The sequence below is a fragment of the Thamnophis sirtalis genome, unplaced genomic scaffold (assembly GCF_051295495.1).
Source record: "Thamnophis sirtalis isolate CommonGarterSnake01/CBP01778 unplaced genomic scaffold, rThaSir2_p1.2 scaffold_1, whole genome shotgun sequence".
Classification (NCBI taxonomy): domain Eukaryota; kingdom Metazoa; phylum Chordata; class Lepidosauria; order Squamata; family Natricidae; genus Thamnophis; species Thamnophis sirtalis.
This window is the reverse complement of record NW_028261381.1, coordinates 50,527,366-50,544,577: the sequence shown is the minus strand read 5'-3', so window position 1 is coordinate 50,544,577 and position 17,212 is coordinate 50,527,366. Positions and strand designations below refer to the sequence as shown.

General features: G+C 39.7%; 1 protein-coding gene across 1 annotated transcript in view; it reads left to right on the top strand.

The window, feature by feature from the left end:
* Positions 1-17,212, top strand: part of PDIA5 (protein disulfide isomerase family A member 5) — a 255,318-nt gene that overhangs the window by 118,047 nt on the left and 120,059 nt on the right. The window contains exons 6-7 of the mRNA XM_087711801.1: positions 3,031-3,123; positions 9,502-9,562. Coding sequence (XP_087567927.1) covers positions 3,031-3,123; positions 9,502-9,562 — 154 coding nt within the window. The remainder of the gene's footprint in view (positions 1-3,030; positions 3,124-9,501; positions 9,563-17,212) is intronic.

Genomic DNA, 17,212 nt, shown 5'->3' with positions numbered 1-17,212 from the left:
GTTTTCTTTCTTGGGCTGCAGCCCAGCGTGGTGTTTTATACACATGTTAAGATTATGCCTAAGAGGAGTGGAGATTCCCCTCAAAAACATTCATCAGTTACCTCTGAATGAATGCATAAGCTTTCTTCTAGGTTTTTGAAAATGATTTCTTAAGCAGTGTTCCCTTTTCTTAAGTTACCCAAAACGAGCTCTAGAAGTTGTGATAAACCTAGATTATTAGACTGTAGAACCAATTTGATGGAAGGTGAAAGAGATGTTACCTTTACCTCATTAAACTCAGTAAGATAGGTACTCAGTGCTTTGACTCCCATTAGTAAGGTCAGGGCTGTGAGAAACTCGCCTACAATCACAGTTATATGAATCTGTGTTGAGTCTTTATTGTTTTCTACACATAAAAACTACCCCTTTTTACATTGGCAATCTGATAGAGAATTTAAATTTTCTGAATGTAATGGTTTAGCTGAAACAGAATGCATGCTAATAAAGTTCAGTGGCCCAATTATCAACAACAAATCATGGGGCTTATAAGTATAATTAGCTTATGGGAAAAACATATGTAGTCTGAGCTTCTTTTCATATTTGAGGAAATGCTGTTGAAATGGATGTGATTGTAAGAGCAAATATCCATAAGGCTATGATATTATCACATGCAGACTTGCTAATAAAGGAAAGAAATCACAAAATCTAAATGTTTTATATACGGTAGTTGTCCCATCCTAGTCATATCTCTTAGTCAGATTAGAAAGGAATTGTACAGCTTTTTTTTTCTTAATTCCTCAGCTTGTAGCTTGCTTTATAAACCTTGGATTGTAGAAACTACCTTGGCTTTAGATGTCCCGTTGTTTTTAAAATGAGTTTAAGTACCAGAGAATAATAATAAACGGAGAAAATAGCAACAAGTTGCCTCTTCTGCTGTAACTCCAGGAATGAAATCTTTTTCAGTTCTGTATATATTGAATATAGGGAATTTTGCAACATGCTAGATATCCAGTTATTTTTACATTAAAGGGGGATTTATTTAAAATAATCAAGAAGGCTGGAGTCCCAAGAGAAATGTTTGTGGCCTTTGTGTTAAAGATCCTAGATCTAGCACATGGATTTGGTATGCAGGATTTTCTGAAGCTAAATTATGCAGCCAGTTTCTTTAACACTTGAAAGATTAGTTCCTCCCTGTCCCTCAGGACTGCCTGAAGGAAAATTTATACTGATAAAGCTGAGAATAAGCAGAGAAAGCCAAAGGGTGTGTGCAGTGCATCTAAATAACTGGATGGGACTACCTGCATTCACATGAACGATACTCAGAACATAGTTTTTGTTTGTAAAAGAGGGAAAGAAAGAGGGAGGGAGGAAGGTGTCAAGGTTCCAAGTAATGAACCCAACCAATTGAGCAACTCCGAGACATTCAGCTTTCTCAAATTTCGACACGAATGAAAGTAGTCAATAAAACTGTTTTCTGAGAAAGCTGAAAGTCTCAGAATTGCTGCATTAGTTGGTTTCATTACTCGGAACCTTGACAAAAGGAAGCCATTGTAACTTGTCATACTTTGTATACATTGGATTGAAACAGCACCATTCCTTCCCACCCCACACTGTTTTGGGGGACTGAGTAACATTTGGAACCTTGAACGTGTATTGTGGACAGGCTTAGAGAATGGTGTGATCACTTACAAAAAATGCACTTCCACAAAGGCAGGCCAGTGAGTCTCAGAATATACAAATAAACTTTCCATCACCATATGTCAGTCATCCGTTGCTAGAAAATTAAGATGAGTAACATAGATTGCACACATCATCCAAAGAATAGGCATGCTGGTCATAAAATACAGATAAATCAAACATCACACCCTAAATTCAAGCAAAATTTACAGACCCAAAATATCATACATTCAAACAAGATAGGTAAAGGAGCCAAACCACATCTTATTTTGAAGCAAAACATAACCTTCCTATTCTACCATTTTCTACAATTGCTAATTCCCATCTGTTTTCATGATTTTATGGTTCACTGAATAGATATACAGAGAATACTTGGCCATGGCGTCTATGTTTTTTTTTTAGAAAAAACTTTTGTGACTCTCTTATGTCCTATAGGTATTCTTCTTAATAGACACCTCACATAGTGCTCAGTACATCATATTGAACTCCTAAATGAAAGTTGGAACATAGATCTAATAAATAAATGATGGAGCGTTTAATTTAATTTTTAATTTCTCATATATAGAGAAAGATGTATATGCTAAGTCTGTAATAAAACATATACATTGATCTTGAGATATAGGCTAGTGAGACTGAAGTCCCACTTAATGCTCAGTTTATAAGAAATAGTCAAGTTTTATTCTAGTACATTGGACAATTTGTAGTCTTTCAGTAACCAAATATTTCTGTTGTACAACATTCAATTTTTATCTTAGTTTTCCACCATGGAACTATAGAGGTTTACGATCCTTCGTCCTTTTTCTCAGAACAGTCTCACAAGGTAATGGCCTATAGACGTGATGGTGAATCTATTTTACCCATGCCACAAGTGGCACACAGCGCCCTCTCTCTGGGCACACAAGCCATCGCTCCAGTTCAGTTCCGCTGTGCATGCGCGTGTGCCTCCCACCAGCCAGCTAGTCGTCAGATCTTTGCTGTGCATGCGTGGGGGCAGAGCACATGCACAGGGGCCATGTGCACATTGGATTTTCAAGTTTCAATTGAAAGGATTAGCCTATAGTGACTAGTAGCTTTTCTATTTTTTATTATTTTTTAATTGTAAACTGCCCAGAGTCACTTACATGAGATGGGTGGTATAATAGGCAGGCAACCTAACCCTAATGTATTCTTCAAAAAAAATTAGTGAAAATGCCATGTTTGGGTTCAATACTCTGAATCTGTTTTTAAAAAGAAACATATCAGGGAACAGAGCTCCTTAAAAATCTTCACTGGAAAAGCAAGCCAAATATTTCTATTTATGGTGCCTGAAAGACCAAGACAACATTTGACAGATCTATTGTAGTTGTGATTAAAGGGCTATGTCTTCTCTTCTAGTCACTGGTTGCCTTTCTAAAGGATCCTGAAGGAGCTCCATTGTGGGAGGAAGATCCTGAAGCCAAAGATGTTGCCCATATTGACAGTGAAAAGGTAAGCTCCCTTGAATGGTAATTAACATTAGAGGACATTTTAAAGAAACATATAAATAAATATCAGGAATGGACATTTTTATTCTGGAATATTTAGAGAGCTAGTTTAGCAAACTGAATGTACAGCAAGCTAAAATACATTGAGAGTATTTGTTCAGTAGAATGGGAAAGGGGATCCTGACTGGGCACCATCTCATGCTAGCTATGGATTTATTTCAGAATGTGCTAAGGTAATAGCATGAATCTTACCCCAAAGCATATTTCATCTCGAGCTGCCACTACAAGTGACTAAATTTATGTTGGCTTCTTTGACTTGAAGGGTCCTTGAAAACTGCAGCTTCTAATTGCCTTGGTATAAGATGCACTAACGCCTTCAGCATGGGATTATGGGGTTTAATAGCTTGCTAGCTAATGATACTGCCTGGACAAAGCCTAATGAAATGAGTGGTAGCTTCCCACTGAGATGAAAGGAAAGGTTTGGAGAATGTATGAAAGTGCGCAAAACTATGTGGAGAATGTTTCACAGTCAACATGGGGCATCTCAAGGTAGGATTGGGAGAAGCTACCATACCTCCAAAACCTTGGAGAGCTGTTGACATTCAATGAAGGCAACACTATTGTTCAATCAACTAAACATCTGACAGCTTAAGACAGCTTCCTGTGTTCATACAAAGTATTGCACTGTTATGTAGACACTAAACCAGAGATGACATTCAGCAGGTTCTGACCAGTTCTGGAGAACTGGTAGTGGAAATTTTCAATAGTTCAGAGAACCAGTAAATACTACCTCTGACTTGCCCGCCTTCATCTATTCTCTGCCTTCCGAGTCCCAGCTGATCAGGAGGAAATGGGGATTTTGCAGTAATCTTCCCCTGAAGTGGGGAGGGAATGGAGATTTTACAGTATTCTTCCCCTGCCATGCCATGCCATGCCCACAAGCCACACCCACAGAACCAGTAGTAAAATATTTTGAATCCCACCACTGCACTAAATCTTTCTCCTAGAAATGATCGATCAAACTGTTAACTGTTTGGGAAACCAGGGATACTCTGAATGTTTTTATATAGATTATAAAAAAAAGACTTGCTGTAGATGCTTGAATTAAGTCATGTTATGGAGCAAAATTAATTAAGAAGTGTAACCCATTTGCCCAGATAGTTCCCAGAAGTTTACTATGTGTCTCAATTGCTCTTAAATTATTAAGCACTAATATATTCCTGTGTTTTGTTCTCAGAATGTTGAAATTGTATTGTTTTTCAAAACTCTGATGTAAACCACAGCCAATATATAGAAGTAGAGAAGCATCCCTCGCCTCTAGGTTGAAGGACTAGTGGTCCACTTAAGGGTCATTATACATTTTTTTTACTTTAGAGGAAACCATTTTTGGTATTTAATATGGAGAAATTTGGCACGGCCATTGAATATTTTTAGATGAACTCATGCAATCTTAATTTTGCTCTATATTCTATTATGTTCTATACTATGAAACCTAACATTGCTGTACTTGCTGCTCCTTCTCTAGTGTCTATTTTTCTATCCATTCTAATCAATTTTAAATTTTAATTGATTACTCTCTTGCTGGTATTCATAGTCATTTCAGTTTCTTAGCTTTCATTCCAGTAATAGCAATAGTTACTTTGGCATTCACATTTGTCAGAAGATTATTTTTTAATGTTCACCTTTCAGTTGTAGGTTCTCTAGGGCTTATTTCCAATTTAAAATGTTGCCTTTCTCATCGTGGTAGCTTTTTAAAAACTCTTCTGGTATCTTCCTATTACTTTGTATCCATTTCTGGTTAAAGGAAACAAGTTATTTTTTCTATTCAACTGCATTCTTAAAAAGAATTTGACAAACATCCAGAATACACAATCATCAACCAGAGGTTCTTAATCTTATTTTAAAATAATGTTTGTTGTAGTCTGCTGTATGGCGGCCCCTGAATAATATATTTTATGGTCTATAATATCAACACTTTTATCAGCATAGTTTCTTTAGCTTCTATATTCTTCCTTCTTGGCTCCATGGGTAGGACTAGAACTTTCTTCTTTCAGCATTGAACAAACCATGGTTCTTGAATGGGTTTGAATTCTGAACTGTATAATATTTCAACACGGGTAGCAAAAAATGAACCAACATTAAATAGTTACCTACTGTATGTCTGAACACATTATTTGCTAAATTATAATGTCACAGAAAAAGCAGATTAGTTTACAATCCAAAGTATTTTTTCTGATGATAGGTTTCTGTGTAGTTAAGGAAGCATAGAAGCTTCCAAATTATTGTAATTTATTTATATAGGGCATGATGGTTTGCCACTACATGTGAATTGCACATTAGCAATTTAAATTATCAGTTGTGTTTCTTCGTTGAACAATAAGATGAAAAGCAAGAGAAAGTCAAAGCAGTACTTATTTCAATAAAATAATAGTCCCATAAAGTCTATAAAGCTGAGAAAGCAAAGAATCAAAACAAAATCACAGCGGGAAGAAATGTAATTCTAAAAATTTGCTAGGAAGTTTACAGGTAGTCCTCAGTTAACCGTACACTTAATTGGCACTGGCATCTCCATCCTTAAGTGAAGTAGTCATTAAGCAAAATTTATGACCACACCAACTTATAGCAGCAATTCCAGCAGTCTTGGTTGCAATTGTTAAGCAAATTACCATGGTTGTCAAGCAAGATGCTATGTCAGGGGTGTAAAACTCAAGGCTTGGGGACAAATCCAGCCTGTGGGGTGCTTAGATCTGGCCCACGGGACCGCCCTGGAAAGAGCAAAGGATTGACCCATTGTGCAGAGGTGGGTTGCTCCTGGTTCAGCCCGGATCAGGCAAAGTAATAGTAGCGGCAGAGGGTGGCTCCACCCACCCACCCAGAGTGCACCTGAACCAGTAGTAAAAAAATTGGCAACCCACCACTGCTGTGGTGCCTCTGCCAGGGAAAATGGGCTCCCAATCTCTGTTTTTGGCTGGGATGGCTTCCTGCAACCCTCTGCCATTGAAAACAGAGCTTGGGAGCCCATTTTCACTGGCAGAGCACTCAAGCCATCATAGGCATCCCTGACACAAGTGATGTCAAGGTGACCATGGCATGTCCCCTGGCCATGCCCCCAGCCTCCCTCCCCCAAGATCAAATACAACCCTACTATGGCCCTCAATGAAATTGAGTTTGACACCCCTGCACTATGTGATCACAATTTGCAACTTCCCACTGGCTTCCCCATTTACTTTGCTTGTGGGAAGCTGACTGGAAAACTTGCAAAGGGTGATCACATAATCACAGGATGCTGTGACCGTCATAAATGCATGATGGTTGCCAAACAATCAAATCACAATCATGTGACACAAGGATGCAGCAGTGGTCATAAGTGTGAGAACCAGTTGCAAGTCCCTTTTTTTCAGTGCTGATGTAACTTTAGATTTAGATTTTAGATTTAGAAGGTTTATTTATATGCCGCCCTTTTCCCTGGGGGGACTCAGGGCGGCTTACAATCCAAAAAGGAAAGGGGGGAAAACAGACTTTTTACATATAAGACAATACATAATTAAAACACAACATTCATACCATTCGGGCGGGTTACAATTTTAGCCCCAGGCCTGACGGGATAGCCAGATTCTAAGGGCTGTGCGGAAGGTCTGGAGGGTGGTGAGGGTACGAATCTCCACGGGGAGATCATTCCATAGGGTCAGAGCTACCACCGAGAAGGCTCTCCTCCGCGTGGTTGCCAGTCGGCACTGACCAGCAGATGGAATTCGGAGGAGGCCTAATCGATGAGATCTAATAGGTCGTGTGGAGGTAATTGGCAGTAGGCGGTCTCTCAAGTACCCAGATCCACTACCATGAAGGGCTTTATGGGTGACAAGTAGCACCTTGAAGCGTATCCGGAGATCGACAGGTAGCCAGTGCAGCTCGCGGAGGATAGGTGTTATGTGGGTGAAGCGAGGTGCACCCGCAATCGCTCGCGCGGCTGCATTCTGGACTAGCTGAAGTCGCCGAACACTCCTCAAGGGCAGCCCCATGTAGAGCACATTGCAGTACTCCAGCCTAGAGGTCACAAGGGCATGAGTGACTGTTGTGAGAGCCTCCCGGTTCAGGTAGGGGCGCAACTGGTGCACCAGGCGAACCTGGGCAAATGCCCCCCTGGTCACAGCTGACAAATGGTGTTCAAAAGTCAGCTATAGGTCCAGGAGGACTCCCAAGTTGCGGACCCTGTCTGAGGGGTGTAATGTTTGACCCCCCAGCCTGAGCGATGGAATACTTGCCAAATTGGTGGGAGGGAAACACAACAGCCACTCGGTCTTATCTGGGTTGAGCACGAGTTTGTTAGCCCTCATCCAGTCCCTAACAGCTTCAAGTCCCTGGTTCATCACGTCCACCGCTTCATTGAGTTGGCACGGGGCGGACAGATACAACTGAGTATCGTCCGCATACTGGTGGTATTTTATCCCGTGCCGCCGAATGATCTCGTCCAGCGGTTTCATGTAGATGTTGAAAAGTAGGGGGGACAAGACCGAACCCTGCGGCACCCCATATGTTAGGGGCCTAGGGGTCGATCTCTGCCCTCCAACTAACACCGACTGCGACCTGTCCGAGAGGTAAGAGGAGAACCACTGCAAAACAGTGCCTCCCACCCCCACCTCTCGCAGTCGTCGCAGAAGGATACCATGGTCGATGGTATCGAAAGCCACTTTGAACAAGTGATTGTTAAGCAAGGAGTACTTCTATGGCAAATAAATTTTAGAAATAAAGAATAAATCTCATAATTAGGAAGAAATAACAATATTAATAAAATTTGAAGAATATTGCAAAAGACAAATATTCAGATAATAAATGCAGTGACTAATGGGCCGTATCAAGGCTTCTAATCCAAGAAGTGTATAGTATTTGGTCTACTGAGAAGACCTAAGGACTTTTGTATGATCTTTAATTAAATTTAGTCTCAATTGTGGAGGTGCTACCTAGGTAGCCAATTTAAAGATTGAATTATTTTAAATTTGATTTGATTAATTGATTTTATTAAGTTTGTATGCCGCCCTATTCCCGAGAGATTCAGGGCGGCTAACAATAAAAAGGGAGGGGATACAAAAAATAAAATAAAAAACAACAATTTAAAATTCTACAATAGCCTTAACCTCGAATGGGGCTGGATAGTTCAACAGCTCCAGGCCTGCCAGAACAGCCAGGTCTTAACTGCTTTGCGGAAGGCCGGAAGGGTAGTAAGGGTCCGGATCTCCAGGGGGAGATAGTTCCAGAGGGCCGGAGCAGCCATAGAGAAGGCCTACCCCCGAGGAGTCGCCAGCCGACATTGGCCGGCAGATGGAATTCGGAGGATGCCTAGTCTGTGGGATCTAATAGGTCTTTGGGAGGTGACTGGCAGGAGGTGGTCTCTCAATTTCATCACAGTTGGTTATTTGATATATCACGGTTTTAAATTTCATTGTTGTGTTTTTACGAGGTAGTTCTAAAAGAGAACTTATCATTTAAGTATCTTAAATATAAGCGCAAAGTCAACTTTTCGATATATTTTGGATTTATCCATCAATAAAACATTAGAATTCGTTGATGCTGTAGCCCGAGACAGCTATATAAGTGAGATCATACAGCATCACCCTGCCTTGAGATATGGTCTACATCTTGTATATATGAGTTCAGATGTCTCATAATGTGTATAAGAGGCAGAGCTACATTGCAATCAACATCTGATCCTATTGATGTGTACAGCTGGGAGAGTGAAACTCTTAAGTTTAGGAAATTAAATTATAAATTTCAATTGAAATATAATCCTCAGATAGAAATGGTTTACTGAGTTTTGTAAACTATGTTCATAAGCCTTATATGCTTGCTTGGATATGGCCAATACATTCTGTCCTTACATTTCTAGACTGCTAAATTGGATAGTAATGCATAATTCAAATCCACATCTTTTCAATGCCAATATAAAAATCTGTACAAGTACTACTAGCACATTGTGATCATATTGAAGAAGTAATAAACTTAGTTGATTTATCCAGCTAGTCTGATTATATGGAGACCTCAAGGATGCTCTTAGGGACACTCTTATTAACAATATTTTGAAAGCAAACATCAGCAGTGATTATAATAAAGTTTCTAATCTTGGAATTGGTTGCCCATTTTGGTTGCATTTTTAAATGTAGGAATTTTAAGTGTGGGAAGCTTCAGTAAGAAGTGTTTGAGCACTAGTTGATAACAAATGATCCATTTGTTTGTAGCTTTTTAATTGAGGATTGAATGATAACAACCAGATGACAAACTATTTGGCAGTACTATCAAATGGCTTCAATAGTTGTTGTAATTTTAGCTAAAATATGTGGAGTAAAGATTCTTAAATCTCATCTTTTTTATTTTCTCTTTTGGTTTTAAGGAACTGAAAAGACTTCTTAAGAAAGAAGATAAACCTGTTCTGCTGATGTTCTATGCTCCTTGTGAGTAATACAATATTTTTAAAAATTTGGCAGCCCGCTTACTGATATTTGTGTACCTCTGTTAAATTATTCCATTTGTTCATAGAGAACTGACAGCACACATTCACTATCTGCTCATTACTCTGCATTTGATATTCTTCATTCCTCAGTTTTTATTCCGGAATTCACCACAAACATAGCAGTATAGCATAAAAATATTTCAAATGATGTTTTTTTTACTCTGCTAAAATTATGCAAAAAGTTTCAGGTGGATTTTGCACATTTATTTCAAGTGTTCAATGTGTTTAGACTATTCTTAGATATAGTAAACTTTCTTCAAATATCCATTTGCTCCTGCTATAATTTAAGGATCTGCAGTTATGTTGTCCTGCTATCGTTTTTAAAATTGCTTGGTCATGTCAAGAGAATAATACCCTGTCCCAACCAGCAATCATTTTAAAAGAGAACACATCAAAAATAAATACTATGATACCTTGGAGAGCTCCCTGCAACAGCAGTAGCTATTCAGTAGATTTCTTTTCTAATCTCTGCCTTCTCAAGTGTGAAGCAATGCCTGCCACACCCCTGTTCCTCCAGTAAAAAATACACCAACATCGTTCCTGCCAATTTATCAAGTAACAGCCAACCTAAGATTATCTCAGCTGCCTACATGAATTAGCGTATGTAATCTAAACTCCCTATATGAATTAGAGACCATCTGGAAATTTCAGAGTTTGGGGCTAAATTAGGAAGTTGGGGAAAAAATATAGAAAAAAACCTCCCGGTGGTGAGCTACAGCTGTAAGGCTGACAAAAATACTGCATGGATGCTGTCACCAGTAGACAAACTCAATTGGTGGGCATATTTGTCTTTTTAATCTAGGTACATTTGTGCCTTATGGCGTGTTGAATAACCTACTTTACTATTGCTGGCCATATGGACATCTTTTTCTTCAGTTGGCTGATAGTCTCCATGAGGAATAAAGGCTTTTCATTGTGTGTGATGCAGGCATGTCAAAAACATATCACAGAATTCATTTCCTTAACTCTGATCCTAATGACACCAAACATCTTGCCTGTCTTTGTTATAGTATCTCATGATGTAACAAGGGACCAAAACTATCGAGGAAACTTTTATCAGGAGGAGACAAAAACCCTTATTGAATCTTCATTCCCAATTATAATCAAGATAAATAAGTGGCAACCAAACTAATCTCCATTTTTTTATTCAGCGTAGGCCTGAAGGTTAAAGCCTCAGCTTCATCTTCCCTAGGAAAATGATTGAACATATGTTTCATGATTCTATCAGCCTATTTTTTTTAGAAAAACTGAGTGTGTTTCATAATATTCTTTAATCAAAGTAACTCACATTCTTGAATTGCAAATAATCGAAGAAATGAATTCTTTCTACATCTCCTTTTTGAAAAGTTATACAGGACAGAAAGTCTGGGGCTTCAGGATATATTGAAATGATAATCTCACTTGAATTTCTTTCATAGTCATACATGAAATTGGCAAAGTCACAACAAGTAATGGTAGTGTTTTCCCTGACTACACTGGTGCTACTTAACACACACCAGGTTTCTGCCTCCAATCTTGTACTATAGTTCTGTTGCATGTTTAAGGTAAAGGTAAAGGTTTCCCTCACACATATGTGCTAGTCGTTCCTGACTCTAGGGGGGGGGGCGTGCTCATCTCCATTTCAAAGCCAAAGAGCCAAAGGTGGTCCCTATTTTTCTACTTGCATTTTTACATGTTTTCGAACTGCTAGGTTGGCAGAAGCTGGGATAAGAAATGGCAGCTCACTCCGTTAGGCGGCGCTAGGGATTCAAACCGCCGAACCACCGACCTTTCTGATCAACAAGCTCAGTGTCTTAGCCACTGAGCCACCACGTCCCTCCTGTTGCATGTTTAGGAAACACATCAATTTTACATTAACAAGGACAGTTATTATGTCCAACTTCTGGACTAAGAATGATAGGAGTTGCATTCTACACACACCTGGAAGCTTGGCAAAAGCTGCTTTACATTTCAGTAACATAAACCCCTGTCAATGAGATCTCTCCATTTTATCAGTGCATATCACTTATATTCTGCTAACAAGGGTTGAATTACCCCATGTTACTGAACAGGTAACTTTGTTAAGTTCCAGAAATGAATTTGTAGCAAAGGGGGGGTGGGGGGCGGGGGGAGAGAAGTATGCAATGGAGTTGTAACAAATCTGACAGTGAATGCATAACTGTATTAAATATATATGTGGTGTTCCTCAGTAAAAATACTTTGCATTGTTATCATGATGCTGCATAATATATTTGCATTGCTCCTCAAGAAGCTATTTACCTGCAAGGGTTGATTTTATCTTGTCATGGCTGAATACAGTGGCATTCTAGCCATTTACCAAGAGAGCCAGGAACTAGCAGAATGAAAAATAGTTCATGTTATTGAATATATGGGGAATTGTGTTGGATATGTGTGGAATGGTGTTGTTTTACAATGCCATGTAAAAAGTGAAAACCCACAATTTTTCCTTAAGGTGATAAGCTCTTAAAATAATCCTTTCGGTATACTGTTTATTTCTAGGATGTAGCATATTTGTCTTTCATGCATATTTACTCTTCAATACTGTTCTCTGAAACTTCTGCAGGCTCTTTGTAAATTTTAGATTTAACTCAGAAAAGCCTGACTGTTTCCTGGTTCACAGCATGTGTTGCAATTGACCGCTGTTTTTATGTTGGTTGAAGTTATAATGTTTGCTTGTCTTATAAATAATTCCTTCAGGCTATGATATTGAAAAGCCTTCTTCTTCTTTTTTAGCAAATAACTTATTTTCTACTATGAATTACTTTCTTACAAAGTATATCTGAGTCATTCAGTTTGGGCATTCCCCTAAGCAGGTTTCCCCAGCATGGTTTTATAACTCATTTCTACATTGTTCTTTTGGATATGTTCAAAACGTATTTTGGGGGAGGGGAGAATCTCTCCTCCCAAGTATTTTTAGGTTCTGCTGTTTCTGATTCTGCAATGGTGTTAAATGGAAAGCTGTTGGATCCATTGTTAAATGGAATACTGCATCCAGTTCTGGACATCAATATACAAAACAGATGTTGAGATCTTAGAAAGAGTTCAGAGAAGAGCAATAAAGATGAAAGTCTGGAAGCTAAGTCATAAGATGAACAATTTAGGAAACTGGGTATGTCTAGTCCAGTGTTGGCAAACCTTTTCGGCACCAAGTGCTGAAATGGGAGCGTGTGCAAGGAAGAGCATCAGAAACCAGAAGCTCAGCTCCTCAGCATGCAGGCATGGGAGCGCTGGAAACCAGAACAGCAGTTCCCCAGTGCACATGTGCATGCCAGGAAGCTGAGCTTCTGGTTTCCAGCGTGCACATGCACGCTGGTCACCTGTTCTTCCACTTTCTGGCATGCATGCATGCATGAAGACCAGGTGGCTGGCGCATATGTGTGCCCTGGAAACCAGAAGAGCAACGGGCAATGCCCGGAGAGATGGCTCTCTGTGCTAGAAGTTCGCCATCATGGGTCTAACGAAAAGAAGAACTAGGGGTGATATAATGGCAGTCTTTCAGTATTTCTGTCACAGAGAAGAAGGGGTCAACCTATTCTCCAAAACACCTGAGGGCAGGACAAGAAGTAACTGGTGGAAGGTCGTTAAAGAGAGATCCAACATAGAGAAATTTCCTGACAGTTAGAGCAATCAGTGAAACTACAGTACTTACCTGCAGAAGTTGTGGGTGTTCCATCATTGGAGATTTTAAAGAAAAGATTGGACAGGCTTTGTCCAGAATGGTATAGGGTCCCCTGCTTGAGTAGGGGGTTGGACTAGAACAGTGATGGCTAAAAGTTTTCTAAAGGTGCGCCAAAATTTCACACGTGCATGCTGCCCCCCTGCGCATGCGTGCATGACATCCCCTGTGCATGTGCAGGGGGACTTTTGCCCTCCCCAAGCTCCAGAGGCTTTCCTGAAGCCTGGGGAAGATGAAAACGGCCTCTCCCGGCCCTCCAGAAGGCCAAAAAGAAGTACACCAGAGCTGAGGGCTGCTGTGCTGGCAAATATGGCTCCGGCATCATGGGACTAGAAGATCTCCAAGGTTCCTTCCAACTGTATTATTCTAAGACTTAAGTGAAATAGATCTCCATGAAACAGATGCTTCTGTGGGCAGGATGGATTTTACTTTACAGCACTGAAATCATAGTACTAAAAAACAAGATTGGAAGTGATGCCAAGAGCTTGGGGGGGGGTGAATTATCTTTCTCCCTTTTGCCTGCATTAGCTTCCATCTTGTTGTATAAAAGTTTTGCTAAGTTGACTCCTTTCATGCTAAAGAATTTTTTTATCACCCACAAAATAGGAAGTCTGGATTGGATCCAACCCAATGAAGTGATTGTTTTACGTGAAATGCTGGCGAAATTCTACGGCTTTATTTAACATGGGCCAATTTAGATCTTAATCGCCAGTTTTCATCTCCAAAAGTTGAATTTAATTCACCTATCATTAAAAAACAGAACACTTAATTTTATATTCCTAGATTTTAGGAGTATTGTCTTCTCCTTCAGACTATTTATCTATATATAACCAGCAGTTTCGAACAAGTACAGCCAAATGGCTTGGCTTTGCCTCCTCTTTTAATGAAAGATCTGTCTTCAGATGCTTTTACTAATGGAGAGCCTTCTTTGAAGGTTGCTGCTCCTTTGTAATCAAAGTAACACTGGGACCACAGTACTGTTTTTGTGCTTAATATGATGAAAAATGCTTCAGCTAAATTCCTTTTTAATCAAATAAGCTTTGAGAACTCATGAGTGGACCCTGTTGCTTAGGCATGGAGTCAGCAGATTGAAATAGGAACAAGAGGATATGTGTGCGCGCAAAAGCACAAATATATACAGAGAAAGGAAATTGTAATTATACAGCAAACATTAACAAGATGAATAGACTGGAGCAAACAGATCGATAATATATTAAAAACAGCATAAATATGGCTAATACAAATAATGGTTCTGAAAATAAAATCCTATGCATCCATGACTTCCAACTGCCTAATTGATTTTGAGCCTACGGGTTTTTTTTTTAAGGTCTTGTATATATTTGCTATTAGTCCAGAAATTCTGCTTTTATGAACCAATTGTGTATCACTAGGTAGATGAAGTTCACCGTGTTTTTGTACCAATGGGTGCAGGTGAAATGAATAGCCTCTCTGGTCTGACTTTCCTGCTTCAGTAGTTCCTCTTCCAGAATATAAAACTATCATAGCAGATTGAGAATTGTCTCTCATAGCTAGCATTTTCTGACCATATCAGTATTGGACCGTTTCCAGGCTAAACATTTTAAAACTTTATCAGTAAAAAGTAGATCCCATGCCAGAGCCTTGTCTAGTTTGCTTGTCTAAATCACTTTAACCTTATCTTATATTTAAAATTATATCTGGGAGGAAGTCTGACTTTTGCTTTCTAAAGGTTACATCTTCTCTGGGACTGACTTTATTGCAACTTCAAATATCCACTTAGTAAACTAATCATAAGACATTTCTGTAGCTGAACAACCTGTCCAAAACTCCTCTAATCTTCTAATTCCAAACTGGAAGGAAAAATAGAAAACTACAAGGGATTTCTATAAAGGTATTTTTAAAATACAATTAAAACTGACCATGAATATATTCACTATAGTCCAGTGAATTATACTATATAAATCTGCAGCTTTCTAAAGTTAGTGTTAGCAGAATTGATCTCAGATTGCCCTATTTTTGGAGGCAACCCCAACTACTCAAATCAAAAGGTGTAATTTTCTTAAAGAAAATAGGAAGATAACCCAACAGTTTTCACAAGTAGTTCGGCTGTTGGTTTATTGATCATTATTTTTACACATTGATACAACAGTGACATAAATTTACTATTGTAATATTCTAAGAAGCTAATTGAAACAGTAATAATTACAGTTTTGGAAATAGTTCTGGCTGAAAAACTAGTGCAATAGTTAAAAGCTTTGAAAATTGCTACAATTAAGGATAAATGTATTCAAATATGACCACCAATTACTAATTGCCTTAGCAATGTTTTTCTTGTACTCGTTACTTTCATCTGTCCAAATGTTATTTTGAATAGAAATACTGAAGAAGGATGATGTTTGTATTTCTCTGCAAGTTCACATGTTCATTTAACCATCTATTTGGGTGTTAGGGCTGTGCAAGACCTTGAATTTCCTTCTAAAACGTTTTCTAAAAATGTCCAGGACACAAATGAAACTTTTGGTTTGCAACTCTTTAAAGTTGCTGTAGCAGCTGAAGAGGCCTGTCATGCAAGTCTCTGAAAAGATATAGCTACTTTAAAAAGTTGCAGATAGGTGCTACATTAAGGTGACCAGACATCCCGCTTTCAGTGGGACAGTCACACTTTCCAATAATTTGTCCCATGTCCCGCGTCATTTTAAAAAAGTTCCGATTTTTGGCAAGTAAATTTTGGCAAGTAGATACATCGTTTGCTGGACAAGGACTGCAGTCTCTGTATTCTGCAGAATGGCCCTGGAATCATGAACAAAACCTCCTCCAGCTAATCGCAAATGGAGACGAATGCTGCCTTATCAGTCAATGCTTTCTGGCTTGGAGGCATCACCGCATAGCCTGGCATCCATCACGCATTGATGACATAGGTGGCCGCGCACGTGGAAAGTAAACACCGTGCAGCATTTCCAACTACCTTTGCTTTGCTACTGCAGTCTGCAGAGCGGCCGCACAATCATGATTGAAACCCCCTCCAGCTAAACAGGCGCAGCAGGGCAGCAAAGTGATTAGGTTGAGGGCTTGTGGTGGCTTCCTGGAGCAATTATTTAGAGGGAACATTGCCCACAGCTGCCTTCGCACAAGTTTAAGAGGGCTAAATTTGTCTCGTTGGGTGGGGGGGAGGGAGGGATTGGCCGAAACTCGCTGAAAGAAAGTTCCATGTCTTTCTGACCCGTGTGATTAATTCAGCCTCTGAGATAAACATATTGTGTGAAAGCAGCTGATTTCCCCTCTTCTCCATCATCCGTGCCTCGATTAACACATAAAAGCCCACAAGGGGTGGGGCTGGTGGTCGCGAACCAAGAATGAACTAACTAAGCCAAGCAACCTCTCTGCAACAAGGTAGAAAGCGAAGGCAGGAGACTCACTGCCGCCATTTCTCTCGAGGCTACCCATCTGAGGCTCGCATTGGCAAATCCAGGGCGGTGCGGCAGCGATCCTAACTCCCACCTACATTGCCCACAGCTGCCTTCCTTTGCCCAAGTTTAAGAGGGCTAAATTTGCCTCGTTGGGTGAGGGGGAAGGAGTGATTGGCTGAAACTCATTGAAAGTAAGTTCCATGTCTTTCTGACCCGTGTGGATTAATTCAGCCTCTGAGATAAACGTATTGTGTTGCGAACCAAAAACGAGCTAACTAAGCCGAGCGTGGGTTGCTCCGCAGAGAGCAACCCACGCTCAAGAGAAACGGCGGCAGTGAGCCTCCTGAATTGGAATGAAACTCTGAATTGTTGAAATAAAATCCTCTGATGAACTCTAGCCAATTATGAAGATGGAGACTTGCAGGGTGCGAAAATTCCAGGTCGGCAAGGCAGCAGCATACAGCAAACTCTTTTAAAGATTGCTGGTGCTTACTGATCATTTTTAACTCAAATATAGTAAGGTGGTCTT